This window comes from Stylophora pistillata, chromosome 11 (genome assembly GCF_964205215.1).
Source record: "Stylophora pistillata chromosome 11, jaStyPist1.2, whole genome shotgun sequence".
NCBI lineage: Eukaryota > Metazoa > Cnidaria > Anthozoa > Scleractinia > Pocilloporidae > Stylophora > Stylophora pistillata.
Window position 1 is genome coordinate 3,192,607 of NC_142529.1, and position 21,565 is coordinate 3,214,171.

General features: G+C 39.0%; 3 protein-coding genes and 1 pseudogene across 8 annotated transcripts in view; 2 read left to right on the forward strand and 2 right to left on the reverse strand.

Annotated features, from left to right (window-relative positions):
- Positions 1–2: 2 nt before the first annotated feature.
- On the reverse strand, positions 3–670 carry LOC111323061 (histone H2B.1 pseudogene; annotated as a pseudogene). The gene has a single exon (XR_015992998.1). The product of XR_015992998.1 is annotated as a histone H2B.1 pseudogene (transcript).
- A 21-nt stretch (positions 671–691) lies between these two features.
- On the forward strand, positions 692–1,372 carry LOC111323059 (histone H2A). The gene has a single exon (XM_022926339.2). The coding sequence runs from the start codon at positions 842–844 to the stop codon at positions 1,220–1,222; it is 381 nt and encodes a 126-aa protein (XP_022782074.1). The 5' UTR covers positions 692–841; the 3' UTR covers positions 1,223–1,372.
- Positions 1,373–1,997: 625 nt separating this feature from the next.
- Positions 1,998–2,599, reverse strand: LOC148719684 (histone H4). Its single transcript, XM_088737902.1, has one exon. It carries the CDS (start codon positions 2,399–2,401, stop codon positions 2,090–2,092), a length of 312 nt encoding a protein of 103 aa, XP_088594028.1. The 5' UTR covers positions 2,402–2,599; the 3' UTR covers positions 1,998–2,089.
- A 3,119-nt stretch (positions 2,600–5,718) lies between these two features.
- The window catches only part of LOC111323107 (DNA-binding protein RFX2), a 29,903-nt gene continuing 14,056 nt past the window's right edge, over positions 5,719–21,565 (forward strand). For 3 of the 5 annotated variants that reach the window (XM_088737896.1, XM_088737897.1, XM_088737898.1), the window contains exons 1-4: positions 5,725–5,878; positions 6,896–7,015; positions 7,264–7,470; positions 8,133–8,282. In XM_088737896.1, the coding sequence (XP_088594022.1) occupies positions 5,734–5,878; positions 6,896–7,015; positions 7,264–7,470; positions 8,133–8,282 (622 nt within the window). In that variant the 5' untranslated portion in view covers positions 5,725–5,733. Of the gene's footprint in view, positions 5,879–6,895; positions 7,016–7,263; positions 7,471–8,132; positions 8,283–18,699; positions 19,004–21,565 lie in introns of those variants that run through there. The other 2 variants (XM_088737895.1, XM_088737899.1) reach the window with 2 other exon arrangements.

Genomic DNA, 21,565 nt, shown 5'->3' on the forward strand with positions numbered 1-21,565 from the left:
CATCTATTTGACCATGTTTATTTCCAGTATACTTTCTTAGCTTTTGTAATCATGTGACGTTCAGCTTTTCAGTTGATTAGACTTTAATAACATTTGGTGGCTCCTAAAGGAGCCGTTGATTTCGGCGGGAAACCCACAAAGTGAGTTTACTTGCTGCTGGTGTACTTGGTCACAGCTTTGGTTCCTTCACTGACGGCGTGTTTAGCCAGTTCACCGGGCAGAAGTAGCCTGATGGCGGTCTGGATCTCGCGAGAGCTTATGGTCGATTTCTTGTTGTATTGTGCAAGGCGAGAAGCTTCAGTAGCAATGCGCTCGAATATGTCGTTGACGAACGAATTCATAATGCCCATGGCTTTGCTGGAGATACCAGTGTCAGGGTGAACTTGCTTTAACACCTTGTAGATGTAGATGGCATAGCTTTCCCTTCTCCTTCCTTTCCTCTTTTTCTTTCCACCTTCGGCAATTGCCTTCGCCTTACCGGCTTTCTTCTCGCCCTTTTTCCCTGCCACCTTAGGTGCCATGACTTTTGATTTGAGCTAAGTAATACTACTAAATATTATTCATCCTGTATTTATACTAAAATGACTGAAGGATCGATTAACGAACGGATCGAAATCTGCACTTTCTGATTGGTTACACTGAAAATGTCGCTACAGGTCACCGAAACTCTGGCATGTAATGTTCTAATAATACAATAGTCCGTTGAATTCCACATGTAAACAAATATCTGATTGGTGCTTTTCGATCCTTAGACCTGCCGAGCGAAGTACAAATGTTTCGATTTGCTCTTTATTCCTTGGTTTTACCGAGTGAATTTCGTGAGCTTTAGTGCGATATTACTATGTCTGGTCGAGGTAAAGGTAAAGCTAAGGGCACCAAGTCTAAGAGCCGCTCATCTCGAGCAGGGCTTCAATTCCCTGTCGGTCGAATCCACCGTCTGCTCCGCAAAGGCAATTATGCTGAACGTGTTGGCGCCGGTGCTCCAGTATACTTGGCCGCTGTGCTTGAATATTTGAGCGCTGAGATCCTCGAGTTAGCGGGTAACGCTGCTCGTGATAACAAGAAGACAAGAATCATTCCTCGTCATCTTCAGCTTGCTGTCCGTAATGACGAGGAGCTAAACAAACTGCTCGCCGGTGTCACCATCGCACAGGGAGGAGTTCTTCCTAACATTCAGGCTGTACTTCTGCCCAAGAAGACTGAAAAGAAACCCAAGGCTTAATTCAAATTTCACCAGTTACAACAAACGGCTCCTTTAGGAGCCAGCAGATGTTTATAAAGTCATAATCAACTTTGCGCACTAGGTTTACAACCTTACCTTAACATGTAAAACCAGCGAGTGGGATAACAATATAAATTTTGGCTTTGGCAATGTTTTTGTCTGTTTTGTAAAGATTGAGTTATTTTTGCCCATATTGTAGTGGACATTTGCTATGCTTCCTTCTAATTCCGTTTGATAACCCAGCATAGAATGTGGGTCGGACATTATTAACCTGTACGTTCGACAAAATATCTCGGAATTGGTGATTGGCGTTGTCTGTTGGAATATATGAAACTTGTGAAAGGAGTCCGTCACTGCTTACCATGCCGTAACGAGAGAGAGCGCTAGCGCCTTTACAGCCTTATTCTACCGTAAGGTAACATTTGTGGGAGGTCCGCTCTTTACATTTATTTTTTCGCGTAAGCATCAGAGTGCTACACAACGCGCCTGCTTAAAGGTCTCGTCGCTCAGGTGATCGTCTGGAGGGTGGTTGTGTTGACCTATTGCCACAATCTTCGTCCTACTACTCGTATAAAGCGGTTCTCGTAGATTAGGTTATGTTCCACTCTGTACGTAGCTCTTAGTATTGCATTTCTTATATATAGTTCAAAAGTTTATAATTAACCAACGTGCGTGCGAGCGGTGAACGTGGTATTTTAGTCTGTAAATGATCACCTACATTTTCAATGTGCTCTTTGCGGCGCGTACGATGGCAATATAATTACACTGTACCCAATCGTATCAAACAACCTTTAATGGTCACGACTTTTGAAAGATTTGGTGGCTCCTTAAGGAGCCGGTAGTTCTGTGATGATAGATCAAGTTTGTCTAACCGCCAAATCCGTATAGAGTACGGCCTTGTCTCTTCAAAGCGTACACCACATCCATGGCCGTCACAGTCTTTCTCTTAGCGTGTTCGGTGTATGTCACAGCATCACGGATAACGTTCTCAAGGAAAACTTTAAGAACACCACGAGTCTCTTCGTAAATCAGACCAGAGATTCGCTTGACACCGCCACGTCGAGCAAGACGACGGATGGCCGGTTTGGTGATACCTTGGATGTTATCACGAAGGATCTTTCGGTGGCGCTTAGCACCTCCTTTACCGAGACCTTTACCTCCTTTACCACGGCCGGACATGGTAATCACTTCTAACACCGTCGACAGCCTAATTTGGCGCAGTCGGTTTTATAACCAAGTGAACGACCTCTCAGGAAACGTTGAGACAGCCAATCGTCAAATCCGAACTAAACGAAACGAAACGTAATCAATATTTCATTGTCTTTTTGTCATGTGTTTGTCTATTGTAAGGAAAATGAAAAGCGTCTCGCTCCGGTCAGAATCGTGATGTACAAATCGCGCACAAATGAGGAAAATGATAAAAATCCTAATGGTACTGCACGATTAATAAGAAATGGTTCTTTTTGTATTATTAGGTCCAAGATTAGAACGTGTTTGAGGCCATAACTTAGTCTCAGTTTATTCGATCGAATTATCTATATCTGCTCCAATCAAATTGCGTCTTTTTCCACCAATCAGTTGAAGCCCGCCAATTTGCAAATATAATCATCGAGAGAGTCAAGAATGACTCGGACAGATCGTTCTGTTTTCTGACTTTTCTGATATTTGAGAATGGCGCGTACAAATTAAAGCAAACTGCTGGTGGAAAAGCCCCACGCAAACCAGCTCGCGACAAAAGCAGCTCGTAAGAGCACTCCTGCTACCGGTGGAGTCAAGAAACCTCATCGTTACAGGCCTGGTACAGTCACTCTTCGAGAGATTCGTTGTTGCCAAAAATCGACAGAGCTGTTGATCTGCAAGCTGCCCTTCCAGCGGTTTGTGCGAGAAATCGCTCAAGATTTTAAGACAGATTTGCGTTTCCAGAGGCTTGGCTGTGAAGGCTCTTCAAGAAGCTGGCGAGGCTTATCTTGTAGGCCTTTTTGAAGACACAAAACTTATGCGCCATCCCCCCCCCAAGCGTCACCATCATGCCCAAGGACATTATGTTCAACTGGCCCGCCGAATTCGTGGAGAGCGAGCACAAGTGGAATTTATCCCTCACAAAACTAACAGCTCCTTTAGGAGCTGATATCCCCGAGCTGTGTGGCCTGTCTCGTAAATCGCTGGCGAAGTTTGGTAGGTTAATACTTGAACTAAGCGTTCTCAGTGAAGCTGAAATCAACTTCCGTAGAGACAATTTGTGGGAGAACATACATACACAGTGGTGGCGAAGCCTCCTGTTATCTTAAAGCAAGTTTTTTCTTGCACTTTCTTTGGACCCCCTTTAGTTGGTGACTCGTGATAGGCTGATATTTTGTTTCCTTGCGGGAGGGGAGCATGCGCTCTAGCCACTTCCGAATTAGAACTATCCCAGTATTATTTCGTTAAAGGAGAAGTACCTCCGAAAACCATCCTTGCCTTCTAAAAGCAATCAGCATTACTTACCACTTGCCATGCTATCAGACCTAAAAGTTAAAGTAACTTGGTCTTTGATGCACTAAATATCCATCCACGAGCGCTGCCATTTCAAAGGAAATCAGTAACCTGGCTGCAATGCACAGCCCTTTCCAAAACTGGTTAAAAAACAGCTGCTGCTCAGGGTTTTGCGTGGGTTTACTAATAAGGTAATTTGGTAATATCAACTAAGTTGAAATTATAAATTGGCCACCGTAAACAGTTAAAAAGCTGACGTTTCGAGGGTTAGCCTTTCGTCAGGGCTCGGACGTCTGACGAAGGGCTAACGCTCGAAACGTCAGCTTTTTAACTCTTTACAGTGGCCAATTTATGATTTAAACTTAGTTGATATTCCCAAATTACCTTGTTACCCCCACCGACGCAGCACCACAGTTTCTTTAGAAACTTACCCCCTTTATCCATTTTTACTAATAACACTGAAACATAGAAGGAACAACACCATTCTCTACACGATTAAATATGCCATCTCAAATTAGGGACGTAGAGGTACCTTGAGTCATACCGCCTTGACATTCTCGTACCCAAAGTCCTTGTTTCAATCTTTGTAGTTGATCAAAAGATTATAAACTGTTTATAGTCTCTTAGGTTGATGTGTTGAGGAGGGTATCCCTTTCAAGTTTCCCGAAAGTCATCTCGCCCGAAGCCAGAGTTTGTCGCCCGAAACTAGAGTCATGTCACCCGAAGAAACAACTTCCTGTAAGTCAGACTTTCGAGATGACTATCGGGTGTCTTGACTCTAAATCATTAAAGAAATGAGGCGGCAAATTCAAGAGTCTCTTTCCAAGCGGCAACGTTTTTAGGTAACTGAAGATGGGCCGACGCTACAAGCAGAAGGTCAGAAAATAATATACTACTATCTATATTACAACATATCATACTCATAGCTGAGAATTCAACCAAGCCGAGATTCCAAAGCTCTTAGCCATGGCCTTGTCATGAGAAGTTACTTTAGATTTAATTTAGCGCTTTTTTCGTTACACAGAACTAACCCACCGCCTGAACAAAAGCGCAAGCAATCGCCGCACTTGAAATACCGCCAACTGCAACGAAGTACGCCAGGTGAATTTCAAACGTGTCGCGAAATGATTGTCTAGGGTAATTTCTAATTGCTGCTGAATTCATTTTACAGTAAAATTTTTATAGTCTCTCGGAGAGTTTTGCGGATCGTTTTAGAATATCAGTGCGTTCTGCACAGGGCAGTCTTGCGTTCAAGATTAAAATATCACGCCTTGATGTTGTTTCTGTTGGCAACTTACGCAGAACAGTTTGTTAAAATTGTCAGTCTGCATGCGAAATTCCAATTCAAGATAGCGGCCCAGCCGAGATGAAGTCGTCTGTCCGAGCACACCCTGGGACGAAAATTTACTGGTGTGCGCCATTTTGAATTCGTCAGGATTCGCCAACACTTACAGTAAGCCAAGAGAAACGGTAAAATTCATTTTCTTGTTTATTTTACCGGTCAGAAGTCTTCTGGAAAGGTATGACTAATGTTCTAACTTATCACTTAAGGCACCGAAAAAGAAAAGTTTTCTCGTAAAAGGGTTGCTCCACAGTTTCACAACATCATCAAATACTTATATTAGACAGAAAGCTTGTTTTTCTATCCGTAGAAATTGATCAGTTATATTGTCATAGCAATGTTCAGATTACCATAGAAACATCCACGAAGAAGGTTAAAAGGATTCTGCTTAATTTACGTTTTACTTTACGTCTTCGTTAAGTTAATTAACTCTTCGAATCGGAATTATTTTTAGGTGTTAACGTTAACTTCGTAGTTAAGATAATACCTGTACATTTTTACAATTTTTTTTAAAAATACATCAAATATTGATTTAAAAATCGCCATTTCGGCAGTGAAGATAAACCCAAATCTTAAACAAATTCGTCTCTCGTTTGTGACGGCCGGAAATTTTTGCAGATACCTTTTTGTGGAAGCTTACATACCACTTCCCCTCTTGATAAGTTACCAACAGAACTGTTTTTGTAAGGTTGCATGAATGCAAGGTGTAGCAAGTTTGGTTTTGATGCCTCACAAAACTACTGATTCAAGAAGCTCTGTGAGTTCAGCTTCTACAGAAGTTGGCACAAGAGAAAAGAGTCCTGTGGCACTTTCTAGCCCTTCAGAAACAAAGGCAAAAGAAGGTATCTTTGAATAAATGTATGGAATGGACTTTCACTCTGGTAATCATTTTTCACGGTGCATGGCATAGGATAAATAAGGAAAATGATGAATATACATTTTTCATTTATTTTAACCTTTAGATGTATTTTGCAATTTTCCTTTCTCCTCAACACTTTCATACCTGCCAACTCTCCCAGTTTTTGCGAGATTCTCCAAGTTTTTCATCAAATCTCCTGGTCTCTCTGTTAGAGCACCAAATCTCCTGGGAAATACCTATCGTGGCTTTTTTCATTTTTTTTTCAATAAGTTAGTTGTTTTTGAAATGTCAAAAAGGATTTAGTCCTCTTATTTAGGCTGTTCTCAATTGGAAAAATAAAACAGAGCAATCAAATTGATATACATTTAACAAGTATCATAATTGGTCAGAAATCAACCAATCAAATTGCATGATACATGATGGAAATTTGACATGGTTCAGGTTGTCGCGCATGGTTTCAAATTGAGACGTCTCCAATTTTTTGTACTCTGGGGGTTGGCGGGTATGCATTTATTTCCTTGTAACCCTCTACACCCAAACATCAGTACCCATATTCTCTATGATCTTCCCCATACATTTCCTTTGATACTGATAAAGAGGATTCATTTAAAAATCAAAACTTCTTAGGTTGGCGATTGTCTTCTTTGTACTCATGATCTTAGTGAATGATATGGCAGTGTTCATGTTAGGAGAAACTCAATGCTGGTCACTCTTGGGGTTTTAGGGGTTCATCAGTTATGAGTATCTGACATTGTATCAAATTAATATTAACAATCTAGCTATCTAGTTTGTAAAGAGAAAAATTGTATTCCCTGGTTTAGACTCAAGCCAAGCAAAAGAGCACTATCAAAATCAGCATTCACGCAATATTTACAAAGCCTTAATTGAAGCATCATGCTGTAGATGCTAATCTTTGATTAACTGCTTATTCAAGGTATTTCTGAAATATCACTTGTAAATATTTTGTCATGTACTTCAGTCCCTATCGAAATCTTTTTAGATAAACAAACTCACACCTGCCCACAACATCAAGGCATTAATTCTGCAGATGATGGAAAGAGCAGCTGCTCTAGGCCTCCAGCTACCAACATCAGAGATCTGTTTCTATCATTTGACAAAGGTGTGTGCCTTGTTCCCCAGTTATTAGCATAGCAGAATTATAATGGTACCCTTGATCTGATGAAGTGTTGATGAACTTGCAAAATGGATGTGAAATGATAATAAAGGGGTTTGTTTTGTCAGCTTCCTGTTCTGACTGTGTCTGCAGAAGTAAAAAAGTTGACAATTCAGTTTCTGTTTCTGTTTTTGCAATGTCAGGATATAATTTAGATCAAGCATTTAAGCTAGATAATCTATTTGAATCTCCAGTTCCAATAGTACTCAGCAGCAGTCATGCATCAGCAGCACAAAAATCCACATGCCTGGTCCAAGATGGAGACCGCTACATTTTTTTAGTGGAAGACAACAGGAGTTCTAAAGCCAGCTCACTCTGTCAGGGATCTGGTGCCAGGAATGCAAAGCCTTCCGATGAAGTGTCAGAGAATCCAGAGCAGAATGAAGAAGGAGAAGATACTGGTGAGTTGGAGTGGTTTGTGTTTGGGTTTTTTTTTTCTGATGCCCTTTTCACTCTCAAGAACAACCAAAGAGGACTATCCCCCCACAATAACAGTACATTTCCAAGCAAGAGATTCATGATAGGAACAGAATATAGCAACCAGTGGACCTTGTTTGAAATAAGATCAAAGCTGAAATGATAAGAACATATATGAAACAGTGCAGAAAATATAATTTTTAGATCTTGAGAGTTAAAGGGTTTCCAAAGTTTTATACGAGTAAGCTCCATCCTAAGGTTCAAACTCTTGCCTTTTAACCCTTTGACCCCTAACAGTGACTAGCATCTAATTTCTCTTTACAATATCACCCCTGAATCACACATTAAGGTTAGGAGAATAAAGAAAATGATCAGCAAATAAAGAATGAAACTCCTGATTTTGAAACAAACTCGACTCATTAGCACCTTAGGGAATGTATAGAGATAAGTATAGAGAATATGCATACTAATTTAGGGGAAAGAATACCTCTTTTATTTACCTGTTTGGTTTCTGCACTGTATTCTCTCAAAAACCTAAGGCATGTTGTAGCTAGAGAAGTGGGTTGTTAAAAGGTGTTGTGGTTTGTTATTGACTTAGTGACTGAAATTAAACATTCCTTGAATAACTTCAAAGTGCATTCTTTAGAATTTTCAGATGGAGAATCTGAGGCATCACTTGAAGACGTGCGTCAACATCATGGAATAATCAAGACCCAGAAACAAGATGACCCAGATTATTTAACACTGTTTGAAGCTCATCAGAGGAGGTTAGAGGATGTTGGCTCACAGGCACCAGGTCAGGGGTAGTTACAGTAGTATTGTAACATATTGCTATGTGGGGTGGGGTAAGGTGAGGAATGGCTTACAAGCACCAGGCCAAGGATAGTAACAGCGATATTGTAACATATTGTTGTGTGGGGTGGGGTAAGGTGAGGAATGGCTTACAAGCATCAGGTCAAGGATAGTAACAGCGATATTGTAACATATTGCTGTGTGGGGTGGGGTAAGGTGAGGAATGGCTTACAAGCACCAGGCCAAGGATAGTAACAGTGATATTGTAACATATTGCTGTGTGGGGTGGGGTAAGGTGAGGAATGGCTTACGAGCATCAGGTCAAGGATAGTAACAGTAGTATTGTAACATATTGCTGTGTGGGGTAGGGTAAGGTGAGGAAAAATATTGGTGACCCTCTTACTCGTAACATCTCCCTTGTGGCAGCTATGGGTTGACTTGCAAGGTAACTAAGAGAATTAGGTTTTTCAACAGGATAACACCCCACCCGTCTCTTTTTTTATTATTATTATCATTACTTATTTTCTGGATTTGAAACTTGGATTGAATTTGTGAGAGGAAGTTGAAGTTTAGTTATTACTTGTGGGAGTTAAACGGTGAAATGAGGAAAGTGGTGACTGAGGGAATATCCCAACCCACGCTTCTCCACCCACGTACCAAGATTTTTAAGAACATTTTCCCCCACTAAGATTTTCATAAAATTGCTTCCTCCCTTTTTGCCAAAGTTTTTCGCATTATTTCTCCCTTGTTCTCAATTTGTTAGTCTCTTCTTTCTCTCTGCTCTGGTCCTCTTCCAAACGATAAATTTCTCCCCCAGGAGAACAGTGTTCCGGAAACGTCTTTCAATGGCCAAAAGATTGCAACTTGGGCCGCTCACCTTATATACAATACCAATAATTATTTATTATTTGATTTAACTTGACATTACTTTAAATGCGGAATTGGTCTCCTCTAGGGTCGGAGATTGTGTTTTGACACTTTTAATTGCAAATTTTACCTTGAAAAATCCCGCGGATGTTACAGCGCTTAGTTCCGGTTGTCGCCATGACTTTTGCTAAACCGTTGTATAGTTTACTGCATTAGTTACTGCATTTAAAAATTGCAGTTTGGACCAAACTCTCTGTTGAAGTGTACATCTTTTTTCTTAAAGAGCACGTAATATTGAATCAACCCAATGGTCGAATATCAGTTTTGACACTTCTGATTGCCAACTTTATCAAAAAAATCCTGCGTATGTTACAATATTTCGCTCCCGTTTTTGGCGTTACATTTCTTCAATCGTTCCTTTGTCTACTGCAAAAGTGACTCTCCTACTAAAAATCGTAGTTTGGACTTAACTCTCGACAGAAGTATACATTTTTTTCCTTCTTAAAGAGCGCGCAGACCAAATATTCGGGAAAAAATTTGGCCACCAACCTGGCGCACATCATTGAAATTTTTCGACTACGTATTGTAGTTCGAATTTTACGCAATTCCTCCGGTGACCTTTCTTATGGTGACGTCACATGTGGTGTAAAATCGTCCTCTTCCGAGGTAGACTTTAGCGGCTTAGAGAATTAAGTCCGTTGTCTAAATATTCAACAGTACAAATATTATCAGAAACGAGAATCTAACGAAATAGTGTTGTGCAATAGGTCACGTTATTTTTACATTGTTTCCCGGAATTGATCAATTTTCTTCTAATTTACTTAATCGATTTTTCGTACTTCCTAAACTGGGACAAGCTTAAAACAAAAAGGTAAAGTCAGCGTGTTTATTGGGTTCATGATTGGATGGATGCGGTATAATTTTTCATAATTGTTCAATAATTTTTATAGCAGAAATAAAATTTAAAATTGCAAGCGGTCGTAAATGTATGATTTCTTGATAAGTGAATTCCTTGCTTTGGCATGCAGTGATTAGGGCTTAAAATCTGTTAAATCCGCCCCCTCAGTATGACCCTAGTGTAAATAAGCTGCTTTCAATTAGAATTTGCTGGTTTCCGATATCGTTGCGTGATGGCTTCCTTGTGTCACAAGGTTACCCGCCTCGTGCTTTTTTAAGCACGCGGTCCGCGCGTGGCTATCCCGATACACATTTATGACAACAGGGTGTGGAGCCCGAGTTTCGAGTGAAGATGTTCGGTGGACGTTATTTATTCGTTTGACTGCGTACAGTGGGCTATCTCAGTTGTGTGTTTGTTGAAGATTTAAATAGAGTAAAAATCTTTCCAAAAGTTGTTTGTTGTTTACAATCAACAATTTTAAACAATCCTATTTTTGACTTACTTTTGAAAAATACTAGACCTGCGTGGGCAGTAACTACTTTTATAGAAAGTAAAAATATATATATCTTTTCCCTCGAGCTTAGTGGATACTCAAGAAAGGACGAGAGAACATATTTATTTTTATCTTCTATAATGCTAACATTTTGTAGTGTTGTGGTGTGATTGTCAGAAACTCTTGAAAACTGCCCACTGGGGACCATCTCAACCGTGTGTGATTTACGTTAGTACAAGAGAAACAGAATCTTTTTAAACTTTGTTTGTTGTTTACAATCAAATCTTCGATTCAATCCCATTTCTGACTTTTTCTCGAAAAATACTGAGCTTGCGTGGGCTGTAACTGGAACTATAGAAGTTAAAAAAAATCCTTTTCCTTCAATCTAAATAGATACTCTAGCCTTTGACAAGTTCCCACTTCATAAACTCTTTACAAGTGTCCACTAAAACTGTTCATAAAATACCAGTTGAGCTACAGATCATTCTCAGAAAAGCCCATGATAACCCTTTTTAGACTTAAGTAATTAACTGTAGACTGATCTACACCCATCAGCTGTTGCAGACTGTACAATGAAAATACCACGGTAAACTATCATACAATCGAGAAACTGTTGTTCAATTTAATCACGGTGCTTACAGTTTGTAATATTGTAGTGTGTTTGTCAGGAAATGCAGAAAACTTCATTCGGTGGACTGTATCAGTTGCGTGTTTGTTAGAGATTTGAGTTAAGAGAATTATTTTTAAAGGATTTTTATATTCAACATTTCTATACAAGCCTACTTTTGACTTATTCTCGAAAACTACTAGGCTCGTGTGGGATGTGACTGTTGCTGTAGAATTAAAGAAATGTTTTCCTTCAGGGTAAGTAGATGCTCAATAAATGAAGACATAACATATTTATTTTATGAATTACGTTGCTTGGGGTGTCTGTAGTTAAAAGTCTGCGGACAATGCGTTGTTAACACACGAAAATAGATAGTGCTAGGCCAGTCTGTGTTGATCCCTCAGGTGCAAAATGACTTCATTTGGTTTTGGTTGTCACTGAAAATCGTCACCTCTCACCTAGACATTGTACTAGAAGGAAATGTTGGCGTCACGGTCGGGCATGTCCTGCCATAACAAACTGCGTAGACATAATACCGGAAAAAAAGATCAGAAAAGTTACGATTGAGTATAAGTGGACCGTCGTATGAGCGTCATCCATGTTAAAGTTGAAAGTTCTGGGCATCACGGGGGAGTAAAATGGGCCGAGTGTTTTTTTTTTTTTTCCCGTTATTTATAGAAGATATGCGCGGGATGAAAATTGTACTGAAAATAGAATCCCTAACGGTCAGTGTACCTCGATATAGTTGAGTAGATTGACGACAAAGACTATGTTAATGGTGTACTTGCACTTTGTACACTTCCAATCATAATCTAATCTACGCACGTATGGAAAATCAGATGCGATATGCATGAACTAATTTGCGTAGTTATTCTTCATGAAAACGTTTGCTCAGTAGCTTCGTCAAGTGTATCTTTATTGTCTTGTTAGTACAGTAAAAACCCGCAAGTAAGAACCTAAAAATTAAGAACCTGTTAGCCTAAAATTTGCCATTTATACCCCTTATAAACAAGAACCTATTTAGCCTAAGAAAATTAAAATAGGTTCTTATTTTCTAAAATCATATAGTACATTACAGGTACACTGAAATTATTTACTGTAATCATAATCGAAGAAAAACCAGATTGCCATTGCTGTAAAACATGATTTTCTTAAGAAAAATGAGTGCAAAATATGCAGTTACAAAATATAGGGCAATTACCAACTTGTTATGCAGGTGTGTTTTTCTCCAAGAATAAGAACCTGTTTTAAGAACCTAAATAGCCTAAACTTTTGTTGAGTACCATTTATATAAGAACCTGTTTAGGCTAACTCCTAAAAATTTAGGTTCTTGCGGGTTTTTACTGTTTTGTATTCGTGTGTTAGTAGCCGTTTTAACGGGTCAATACCGTCGCCTTAGATCCCGCGAGCATCTTAAGGCAAAGATTTAAGGTTTCCACATGTTTTTCTAGTATTGGTGTGTAACTTTTATATTTTTTGAATTAGCGTTTCATTCGTGTAGGCTAGGTGACGTTCACAGCTTATGAATGGGAAAGTTAACCACATAAGTTGAACTACTTTGTTATTTTCCGTATCTAATAATGACATCTAGACGTAGTTGCGAATCTATGACGTAACACATGAGTAATACCGACCGACTTGTTTGGTTTTTACGGATGGGTGAGTCGTAACAAGTAATCGTGTGTTTTCGGAAGGACGAAGGGAAGCCGAAAAACTGGCGAAAAAATTCAGTCATCGCTCGTAGTGTTGTTATGGTTATGAGTTGTTTGGCTTGTGTCGCCGGATCCTTGAAGAAGAAAAAAAATTGAAAACTGCATGAGATGGAGATGATTTGTTCCTTTTTCTACTATTTGTTCTCGGTCTGGTTGTTATGATTCGTACTTGTGAATACTGGCGATGAAATTGAACATGAGTTTCATAATTGACGGCACGAGATTTGGCTGGTTACTGTCACATTTTCACTCTTTATTCTGAGCATAGCTGATGTAAAATTCAGCTTTTCTATACCAACAGCTATGACAAAATTCTTATGAAAGGGCTCTCGTGTGCTTTTCAGAGGAAGATCTCTAGCTCAGTCGAAATTTGACAGACTGCTTTCGAACTGAATGACAAAAAGACTTGCAAACAGTTGAGAGTGGGAACTTGTCATAGATAAAAAGGCTGGAACTAGATGCCCTTTAAAGAACAGTTCGCGATTTAAAAAAATAAAGAACTGGCGTTTCTGGTTATGTTTGCATTCCTACTGGACCAAGTGAACTCAGGTCCACTGTTTGCAGCCGAGAGAGTACAAAATCAGCGATAAACAAGAAAATAACCAGAGGTAATACTTGACAAAGGATCTTTTGGCACCGCGATCAAAACTGAAAATGAAAATTAACTTAGAACAAAACTTAGGCCAGGTGTCGCCAATTTGAGGTACTCACAGCAATCCGGTATGAAACCGGAGTCTTTGTTAACTCTTTCATTCCATTCTATTTCGAACAACATCATTTTTCAACCCGTCCGTAGACTCTTGCTCAGTATGGAACGCAAAAAATACACAAGTGAAGAAAAACATGCATGATCATTTAGAGCCAATGGTGGTCTTGAAAACGATTTAAGAGGCGAGCTTACTATATCAAATATGTTTGCCCCAAAGTAGAGGTAAAGGAAAATTGTTACTCGTTACTTTTGTACAATTCATCTTTCACGCAGTAACATGAATAAACAGAAAGTAAAAATTTTAAACATGATTAAGATAAATTTTGAACTTAGATACTAGAAGAAATACTCAGTCCATGTTTTTTCTGTTGCTAAGCTAGCAGTGGACATTTCTCAGTAGAAAGCAGGATCTAGACTTCAGAGCCTTGGAACAGCTGAGCATGTTATTTATCTGTAACTTGGCAATGAGTTAAGTTGTGATAATTTGAAATATTGACGCGTGTTTCATTGTATTGCTTCTCTACAATCAGTTATTTAAACTGTCTTCATTAAGGCCAACTGCAAGGTTCACTGCCCATGAATAGAAAGACCTTACCAAAACATGACTTTTTCTTTGTTCAGTGCTGTAGCTAATGATGATTTAATGCTAGTGTTGTTAATGATTAGATGTTACGTATGAGCAATATTGTTCGGAATTGGTCGACTGGTTTTCGTTTTCATGGATGGGTGAATCGTAGCAAGTGATCGTGTGTTATCGGAAGGAAGAAGGAAATCGACAGCTGGCGTCAATCTTTGTTCGTGATGTTGTTATGGTCATGGTGTTGGTCGTGGTGTTGAGGCTGTTATGATTTTAAGAAAAAAATTGAAAAGAGCATACCATGAAGATCAGATTTACCAATACTTTTCGTTTTTAGTTTGTTAAGAATGAACACTATCAAAATCGTACATAACTTTTTCAACTGATTGACGACGTAAAGCTCAGTTGTATTTTCACTACTTAAGCTTGCCGCAGCTTCCAATATCACCCAGCTTCACATTAGTAGGTGACAGTCCAAGTATTTACCGACTTGAGGTATAACACTTAATAACCATGTGTTTTCCTTATCACGACCTGCACAACAATTAATAGAGACAGACGATCTCAATACTTCCAATAAGAATTGTTAAGACGTGGACTGAAAATCGTCGGAGGACTTGAAGTGAAGGCGCGTATTATATGCATAATAAACTAAAGTTGAACCACCCTAAGATAGTGTTTTAGTTGAAACAATAACTGATATTTGATGATTTAAGGTCTTCTTTACTAGCAGACTATGATACCTGAACGTAAGGAAACACTGAGCTGAGGTTCGCTAACTGTGAGGTTATAGTATGTGGAACAAAACTGAAGCACAAAGCAGAGAATTTAAAGGGGGACAGAAATCCGTTGTAGTGAGTTTTATCGATACTCAGTTTTCTGGGCAACACATGATCAATTTTGAAATGACCCCTCCTAAATACCAGTCTGTTAACTTGCACCATGGTAAATAACACATCGTGCCGTGCATATGGAGAGAGAAACAACTTTCAGAGCCATTTATTGCCTGGCTAGAGCGTCGAGCTTTCGATATCTAGAATGTTTTCTGTAAAGTAGAAAAAAATTCCTCTCACTATTTCGTTTTAACTCTCTCGGGAAAGAATGGGCAAAGCAAGGCTGTTGAATTTCTAAAATGAAACTTCGCTTCAATTTGAACTTGGTTACATAAAAAAAGCAAACAATCCATGTTTTTCTGTTGCTAAGTTGACAGGGGTTCCTGTTGAAACCAAAATTTAGACTTTATACCCTTGGAACAGCTGGGACTCTTATTTATCTGTCACTTAGCAATAACTGTTACTTCTAATAATTTCATTCACATGTGTCTTAGTCCAGGACGTGACTTGCGATTTTGGTTGTATCCAGTCATTTGCATTTCCCGCATGTAGGCCAACTGCAGGGGTCACTGCTCATTAAAGGAAAGCTCTCAACATTGCGCTTTATTTCTCTGTTCTTCATGTTGCCATCAGTGATAATTGGGATATCTTGTCGTAGTCGCTAAACGAGGGTGCAGTATTTGGCTTTAACAATCAGATTGTTGAGATTTTTACGGGAGAGTGAATCGCAACAAATGATCGTGTATTGTCGGAAGGACGATGGCGGGACGAAGGAAGCCGAAAATTGGCGAAACACTCTATTGATAATGTTTTCATGGTTATGTGTAGTTTGGGTTGTTAAGCTCTTTAGGGAAAAAACTGAACACTGTACACGGTGGCGATCAAATGTGCCCCTTGTTGGTATTCTTTGTTCAGAGGTGTTCTTTAGAATACAATTTTAAGCGTGACATTTTCAATTGATTCAGCAGCTCCCGCGAGAAGTTCATGCTTCAACTATTTCGCTATGTTTAGTCATCACTCAAAAGTGGACCGGCAGAAATCGGAAAATGTTATCAAAGCTGTAATGAGGATCTGTACTAACTTGGAACGCGATCAAAGTTAAACAAATGCTACCCAGCAGAATCTGTCTTAACCTGTAACGCGACGACAAACTTTCAGGACAATTGTGATAACGCCAACTAAAGTCTTTGAAGTGGAAACATGTAAACATAGTTTAGAGAGGGTGTGTATTTTTCGTATACTCAAGGGAAAGGCACCCTGCACAGAACAACGGATAATAAAACAGAAAAATAGTCGATAGCAGTAATTTTCGTATAACTACAAGCCACGCTTTGGTTTGCAGTGCAAGCGGATTTGGAGTTAAACGTAGTCTGACCTCTGCACTGCAAAACAAACTGTTGTAAACAAGGAACTATAAAATCTGCTCGTAGAACAAGAAAATCGAGATCTACCCTAATCCGGTAACGGTTACCGTAAAATCTGCAACAAAGCAGATAAAGAGAAACAGCTCACTCTGTTAACAGCTGCGATATTTTCGCATAAGTTAGTCACCCAAAATGTATTAAAAATCAATTTTGATTGTGGTCATTGAGAAAGTCTTATAGTTATGTTGCGGTTAATCAGACAGCAACAGATCCTCAGCTATAGGAGACAAACCATTACGCCTTGATACTGGTTAGTCATACCTTGCAGTGTCACCAGTAAGACTTTACACGTGTTATGGTCAGTTCTCCGTACAGTTATTTGTACTGCATCCATGGAACCGAAATAAGGGTCAGTGATACAATGTATAGGGAACTTGACCGTGTTGTCGGCTTCTCTCTTTTTGTTACCTGTTATAGCGGGAGCTTAATGATACGGAATCGTCTGAGTGTCGACTCCTTTTCCAAGTCAATCAACTCTACAGGATTTTGTCCCGTGGAACTTGTTTTTAAAGTTTCATAGATACTGTATCTTTTTCTTCTATTTGTTTTTCCTCGAAAGTTTACATTAGGGCGTGGGCAGCAAAAAACAGCTTAATAGTCTTGCCAAATTATTAAGTAATAAGTTGTCGAGATGGTATGTTATCGTTTTTTTGTATAATTCACATTATAAGATTCTGGGAAGTTGGCAAGTGATCACTTAAAGCTAAAAGCTCTTCCTTAAGCATTTTTGCCTTTTCACTTTGCAGGTTAAGTATAAGTAATGCCCTCTGTAAGAGTGTGGGAGTTGTATCTCCATGGACGATTGATATATTTTGTTTCACTTTTGATATTCTCTCGCCAGTCTTGGATTCTTGTAGAAATAAACAAACTATAGCAACAATTTGTGATAAATTTCGATCAATATTGAAAGGAAACTTGGCTCCCAGTCAAAAGTTCTCAACACACGCGATTACGTAATAGGTGCCTATATTCAATCTGTGTTCCAAAGTCTTCGGGGGATTGTTAGACTTACGTCTGTCTGCTCGCAGAAAGCTAAAACCCCACTGAAAACAATATGTTTCCACTTTTAAACTAAAAAACGATGCATGGCTGAGCAAAAATATCTGTCGCGCGTCATGTTAGCAAAATAATTGCAACTGCTATGAGCGTATAGTAGTGAAGTTTGGAGAGAGTACATTTTCGCGCGCGAAACGAGAACCGAGAGACGAGTTCACGCGCCATGTCTTTGCACGCGAGTTAGAGCAGAAATGCAGCATTAGGTCGGATTACGCGCTAAACATAGTTCAATACTTGCTCGTTACAGCGCAAGAAAACAACATGAGACTAGTAACTATAAAATAGTTACTAGTCAGTCAAGGAATGTCACAGTAAACTTTGTTAGTTTTTCTGACAAATGTGTAGCTCGTTGCAAATGATTTTGTGAGCATATTTAATGACAAAATGTTGTCATGCAGACCTCAAGTTTTAGTTAAAAATATGTATATATTTTTAAAAATATATATATTTTTTCTCGAAAGTTTCCCCATGCCCTTGAGTAAAGAAGATCGAATTTTCCGCAAAGTGAAAGTTTACAGTTGTTTACATCGTTTCTAAGAAAGTGATCGCTGGATTCCTTAAAATCAAATGTCCATGATAGCGTGACAAAGGTAACAATAAACCGGATAAACCTTTTGTCTGCAAGATTTCGCGCAATGCGGTGTGTTCTTCCGCCGGGTTAAGCAGCTGAAATTTCCTAATTGACCTTTTTTTACGTCAAGTGTTACCATGACGTAGGCGAAGTTGTTTTTATTTCGTGCATCTGTGTTTTTTTCGCCAATTTCACTTCCTCTAAATTAAAAATAACTTTGCCAGCCATTGTGAACAGTTTGTTTATTAACTTTTGCTCTTTTTCCCGCTATAACTTACTTGTCTGAGCTATCTTTTCTCGGCGAAGCCGTTAGAATCAAATTAATATTAATAAAATGAATTTATTGCGAAAGACGATAGAAGGTTATAATAATAAACGTTTGTTCGAGAATTTTGAATTGAAATATCTGGCAGAAAGATATTTTATGTTGCCCGGAACAGCAAACCCTAATGCAAAATTCCCCTTTCAAAATTCCCCGAATGTAGGGGGGATAACAAGACTTCTCGTAATGAAATAAGCAAGTTTATCAGAAACACGATATTGTCTCAAACTCTGGGCCCTCGACCTTGATAACAATTCAGGCGCTGAAGTTGCTAAGGACGCCTTTTTGAACTAAACAACAGTATGCTAATGCGGGTGATAACATAAGCTGATCCGCGGGCTTTCGTCGCATTTCAACTTATGCACCGAAAGAGGAGCATGTGGTATTGATGGCTGTTCTGCAGGATTTTAGCTTCAGCGAGAATTTTCTCAACTTTCTTGACATGTTCCCGAATCGTGCTATCAAGAAAGAAGAGCGAAGAGATTGCCAGTTCGACGTGGATTCGTCCACAAGTTTTCCGCCTGGCTTCCCAGCCACAATCGACTACAAGCCAAAACCGGGGAGACCTCAGTTTTGCAGAATAGCGACTCCATACAATCAGCAATTTCCGTTAATTCCTCCACGGCAAGGAACATATCATAATCCATTTTCTTACCGTAAGTTTATTTATTTCTGGTTTTTTTTTTTTTTTTTCGCTAAGTTCTATTGCATTAAAATAGTTCCGTGGTTTGACGCAGAATTTAAATTTCTAAAGACGGAAAGTAACTTGAATCGGCGCGCACGCAGAGCAAGACTTTCGAGAATTGTATTACCTTTGTTATTGTCTGCTTCCCACGGTTCGCAAATCTTTAAAGCGCATCATTCGTTGTTCTTAACTTAAAGATAACGTTTATTGGAGACATTGTTCAAGAGAAGAGGATATAAATAGAAACCGAAAGCCCTGCCTTAAGTCGCGAGAGAAACTCAAATTGAAACTAAAGTTTTCTTTCTCTTCAGCACTTAGTCGCCACTTTTTTCAAAAGATTGTATTTCCGTTAATCCGAGTCTAAAGAGATGTAACATTCAAGGTCGGTTGAACTTGTTAAATACCTCCAACTGGTTTCTTTGTGAATTATTTAAGTGAACAATGTGGACTTCAATTGTTTTAGTGCTTTTTCCGACTTAAGCACTGCTGTAGCTCAGTGGCATTTTCTGAAAAGATTAAACTGCCTGTTTAGTCGAAATGGCAAGACTTTGAAGAAACTAAGTTCCTTATTTTTCGGGAGCGTGGTTCAGAAACATTTGAACCCTCTTTGTGAATTCTATCCCAAATCGATTCTAATTTTGTGGCAAGATGTTCCGCCAGCGGATAAGTTACAGAAGACTCGTTGGCTGGCGACAGGAAAGTCATCGTTTTCATCAGTAAAAAGTCTCTAAATGTTGCGAACGAACAGTTCGAACAGTTTTCAGTTTTACTTTAGAGTCAACACATTGGTCAAAATATCCATGAGTATCGTGTACGAGCTATTGATTTGTTGTTCGAGTCATTTTTTTGTTCTAGACCTGCAGGGTTGTTCTTGCCACGTCTTAAAAAAAAGGAAAAGAAACTTCCTAAATTTTTCCACTTGTTGCTTTCTCCGTAGCAGTTTTGTTTCAGTTTTAACCAAGATGAGCCAAATTAATGTCAGATGTGTTAGAGAGAAACTACTTCCAAGAAAGGTTCCGTCTCATTCCTACGAAATGTATTATGTCCAAGAAAGCGTTCCCTCTGCCTGGGATGAAAACGTGTCTTACTGCCGAGAAACTGGGCTCTTTTGTCTCTCTTGAGTACCAACTTTTTGTCGACTGTGTTTCAAATTAAAGATAACAAAAGGTACGGTTGAAAAATTACTCGTGTTTCTTTGCGAAATTCCAGGGCAGGGATAAAAATTTTCGGGTTTTCTTCAGCTCTAAAACTCGTTCACGGATTGGTTTATAACCTGCGAACTCCATCTAAATTACGTTGAAACTTCGTTTTTGTCAACTGCCAAAGAAAGAGAAAAAATTCCCACAGATAACGTGTCAGTACTGAAAAAAAAAAAAATATGGAGCCGTGAGGAATATTACTGAAAAAAAAAAATTAACTAAAAACAACTTGGCAATGAGGTACATAGACAGGTGCACATTTCGCACATTATAATTTCATTTCTCGGCTTGATGAAGTTAAATGGAAGTCAAAATTAATTGTTATCTCAAAAGCTCTACTTGTTTCTTTTATTTGGTGAGGAACTGAGCAGTGCTCGGTTGAAATAAGTTTTGTTAGGTGTACAGGAGTCAGCTGGGAAACATGTGGTAGAAGTATGCGACTCTTAAAACAGGTACGAAAAGAGGGCGAGAATTTGAAAGATTAAGACTAGATCCTCGTTTATGTTATTAAAATGGTGTTTCTTCACTGTTTGATTATTATGCCGGTATAGAATTCCAGTGGGTCTCAGAACAGTTTGATGGCTCAAGGAAAATCAGATTGGAAAATACAAAACACAGTAGCTCTCTTATTTGTTCAATGTTACAGTTGGTTGCATCGCTCTACTTTGGTGACTAAGCGGTAAACCACAGACATGAAATGGCTTGGGGTTCATGGGCACGTATTTCTCAAAAAAAACTTTTGATGTTAAAGAATGGAAAAGGAAGCCAAAGTTGAAGTAACTAGAAGTAATTTCTCATCCCTTGGTTATTGTATCCATTTAAGGTTCGGCTAAATAATAATGCACGCGAAAGAGGTACTTCAGTCCTCTTAGAATGGTGCCAGAACAGTGTTTCGGAAAGAGAACGCCGAAACAATTAATCAGAGTGAAATTAACTTACACCATTCATGGCATTGCTTCCAAAATTGAGGGCCAGAAACAAACTGCAAAAAACCTGAAGGTTATTACTAGGGCTTAAACTTCTCGCCCTCTATTTGAAAATATTTAAGTAAAGAGGGAAAATGTCAACAGAGATTGAGACGTAGAGGATCTTAGGGGAATCGTAAGTGAAGGTCACATAGAAAGAGAGAGAGGGACTGAAAATTGTTCTTCAATTATCTTCCCTAGGAGTTGCGAAAGCTTCTTAGAAAAAAAAAAAAACAGCGAAAGATGCAGGTACTTTTGTCAAATAGGATAGGAAGGCTCGTAGAGGAATGACCTTAAAATCTGTAAGCGCCCGGCTTAATTATTTTTGTTCATAACAAAAAGGGAGAGTTAATCCAAAAAAAGCAAGTT

What these genes read in the sequence shown, in the direction of transcription:
- LOC148719684 (XM_088737902.1), bottom strand. Translation starts at nt 2,401, where the DNA reads ATGTCCGGCCGTGGTAAAGGAGGTAAAGGTCTCGGTAAAGGAGGTGCT.
- LOC111323059 (XM_022926339.2), top strand. Translation starts at nt 842, where the DNA reads ATGTCTGGTCGAGGTAAAGGTAAAGCTAAGGGCACCAAGTCTAAGAGC.